The 3,085-nt window shown below is 54.8% G+C and overlaps 1 protein-coding gene across 3 annotated transcripts in view; it reads right to left on the reverse strand.

The window, feature by feature from the left end:
- PHC2 (polyhomeotic homolog 2) overlaps positions 1 to 3,085 on the reverse strand; it is a 49,419-nt gene that overhangs the window by 45,917 nt on the left and 417 nt on the right. For all 3 annotated transcript variants that reach the window (XM_007468705.1, XM_007468703.1, XM_007468704.1), the window contains exons 2-3: positions 3,055 to 3,085; positions 278 to 436 (exon numbers count right to left, since the gene is read on the reverse strand). The exon at positions 3,055 to 3,085 is cut by the window's right edge and continues 24 nt beyond it. In XM_007468705.1, coding sequence (XP_007468767.1) covers positions 278 to 436; positions 3,055 to 3,085 — 190 coding nt within the window. The remainder of the gene's footprint in view (positions 1 to 277; positions 437 to 3,054) is intronic.

Here is a 3,085-nt window from a genome sequence, read left to right on the forward strand (position 1 = left end):
GAGGCGGGGAGGCAGGCCCCCGCCAGTCCCTCCTTGGGCGAGGCAGGCGGAGAGGTCCAGCCGCCCTGCTTGTGGGCTGTGTGGCCTCAGGCGAGGCGCTTAGCCTCTCAAAACCTCTTTCCTCATCTGTCAGAGCACTCGGGATGACGATCACAGCCACTTCGCAGTGGTTCTGTGAGGACGCGGTAAGAGAACGCATGAGCACACGCGTGCAGTGCTTGCTTTTTCTGCCCCTTCCTTCGGGGGCATGTGCGGTGCTCCTGTGACGTCATCTTACCTGCTGCACGGCCGCGAGGCTCTGGAGCTGGGCGCTGCTGAGGTGCTGCTGCTGCAGGGCCGCTGTCTGCAGCATGAGGTGCTGCTGCTGGGCCGCGTACATCTGCTGCAGATACTGGGCCGCCGTGCTGGGCTGCCGGTGTAGGGCTTGCTGGATCACCTGCAGAGGGTGGGGGGCGGCGGGGGGGAAGAGCCCGCGCTGCGGCCGAGCCTGCTCAACACCCTCTCTCCCCAGCTGCTCAGATAAGGACCAGGCCTGCGATCCCCACTCGCCAGGGAGCCGGGGAGACGACTGTGTGCAAAGCTCCACACGTCCCTGCCTTGCCTATCTAGCAGCTCTCCTCAGCACACACGCTCCCTGCTCCTCCCCGATATGGGCTACCGCTACCACCAACTCTCGTGGCAGTGGGAGCTCAGGAGACAGGAGTCCTTTAAGCCTCTGGTGACACTGGGCCCCACGCCAGGCTTGTTAGGTACCCCCTTCCCCGCCATTCTGCAGCCTCAGGTGAGTCTAACTGGACTGCGGGGATGATGATGACAGAGGGAACCGAAGTTCAGCAAGGCTGAGAGGAGGAAAGGGGTGGGAAGAAAGAGACAAGTCCGAAGCGCAGCCTATTCGAGCTTTGAACACACAGCCAGCCAAACTCAAACCTGCTCAAGGTCAACACCCTTCCGGCAGGGGCTGCCCCCAGCTGCGTGGGACGTCCTATCGGGTCCCTCAGAAGACGGTCCCCCTGGCCTTGCGCGGCAGGGATGCTGCAGCTACAGAGATGCTGCCTTCCTCTTTTACTCTTCCCCTCCTTCTCTCTACCACTCTCTTTTGAGCCACCATCTCCCATTCCCTGGCCTTACTGCTATTCCCTCTTCCCTGATGGGACTGGCTGAGCCACAGTCTCTGGGAGACGACAAAAGGCTGCTCTTTGATCCCTTCCCACCCTCCCATCGCTCAAAGCCTCTTCTCCACCCCCAGGAACAAGGAAAAGCAAGTGCCCTTCCTCCAGCCCTGAGACCCTCTACCTTCTCCTTAGCCCTGTACATTTCTCGTCCCTTCTCACCTGGTCACCCTCCTGCTGTCTTCCCATGGGGTGCCCTCCATGGGCCCTCGCTAGGCTCTGGCCCACTTCCCACCCTTCGCTCTGCTGCTCTGGCTCCAGGGCTGTTCTGCCTCAGGCAAGTGAGCCTCTAGTCCAGCTCTCTCCAGCTTAACGTGACTTCCAGGGACTGGCGGCTCTCGGACAAAACAATCTCTGGGCTCAGATTTGGGGTTCTGTAAAAACAGGCTGATATCACAGATTCTCCATGGGCTCTGAGGTCTCCCCAGATACCCCCACCCCATCCCAACTCCTCCACCCACTTCCTTCAGTGTACTTTCCCCTCTGAGGGTCCTGGTTTACATGAGCTCAGTTCTTTTTATTCCCTGTTCTCCCCGGAATTCTTTCTTCTTATTCCCTTTATCTAGGCCTCTCTATTTTCCTTAGACCCCTAAAAGCACCCCCAAGCATCCAGACAGCAGTAGTATAGATGGACTTTTTCTCACTGGAGGATGTCAAGGAACAGAAATAGGAGGCACCCCAATGGTTCTGCTTGGGTGCGGAACACAACTTTGGGTCACTCCATTTGCCAGAGCAGAAACCTCAAACCCCTTTTGCCTAGAACTGTGGTGCGGGGCAGGAGGGCACATCCTAACGTCAGCTGCTAGAAATTGGTGCTAAAATACTCATGTGCAGAGGGGCCAGAGGAGAAGGCTGGGGGAGGCGGCAAGGATAGAAGCATGGTTTTATTAAGTGTGAGGCAGAGAGAGCTGGGCGAGGGAAGACGCCAGAGTAACTGACGGGGTCTCCTTTAACTAGACTTTTCAGGCTCTCTCACCATCTGCTGTGGCTTCTCCTCCATCCCCTAAGCCGGGCCTAGGGCCACAGAAGGATGAGCTCACTCATCTAGTACATCCGAACTGCAATAGCAAAGCTATTAGAATAAACGCTTCTCGGCTGTGGTCTCTCTTTCCTGCCTAGTTTATCCAGCAGCCTCAATCAGACATCGTAGTGAATAAGAACACAGGTTTGGGGGGAATCAGGTTCAGCTTTTTTGTCTTTACCTGGTGACCCTGGATAAGTCACTACCTTCTCTGAGCCTCAGTTTTCTCAATTACAGAATTGTGCCTAATAATAACCACCCTCACAGCTGAAGAAGAAGATAAATAAGCAAAATGCTGCAGACAGTGCGGGGCACATGGCAGACGGCAAAACATGGTCGTGACTGCATTTTGGAAGAGTGTGTAGTCACCCGGAAGGCCTCATAGATGACACTTTGCAAACCGCTGCTTTGGGGAAGAAGACAAAAAGCTGTAAAGACAAAGGATTGTTTGGGGTTCTATTTTGGTCCTCCATATGTAAGAAACTTAGATTTGGTACAAGGAAGTGGTCACTTAGGTAGGGGATCTAGGTTGTGGCTGAGCAGATTCTAGTCATTTTTTCTCCTTGCTATTTTCACTTGTGTGTCCTTTATGATTTCACATGTTTATCCTCCCCAAACGGCACTGTGGGACCTGAGTCACCAGATAAGAAAGGAATTTTCGGATCTGCTAAGTATTCCCACTCTCCCCAGCCTTCCCTGATTGAATCCATCTAGTATCACTACTCCTCTAACGATGCACAAATATTTACCCACTGACATACGCCCTTATGCCCATTCTAGATTTAGCACCCCGGTCATCCTACCAGACCATGCCAACACGCCCTCCTGGCTAGCCCTGAGATGATTAATCAGGTGGCGTCTTACCTGCACAGTCTGCCGGTCAGGAATGCCACTG

The sequence above is a fragment of the Lipotes vexillifer genome, unplaced genomic scaffold, assembly GCF_000442215.2.
Source record: "Lipotes vexillifer unplaced genomic scaffold, Lipotes_vexillifer_v1.1 scaffold1261, whole genome shotgun sequence".
NCBI lineage: Eukaryota > Metazoa > Chordata > Mammalia > Artiodactyla > Lipotidae > Lipotes > Lipotes vexillifer.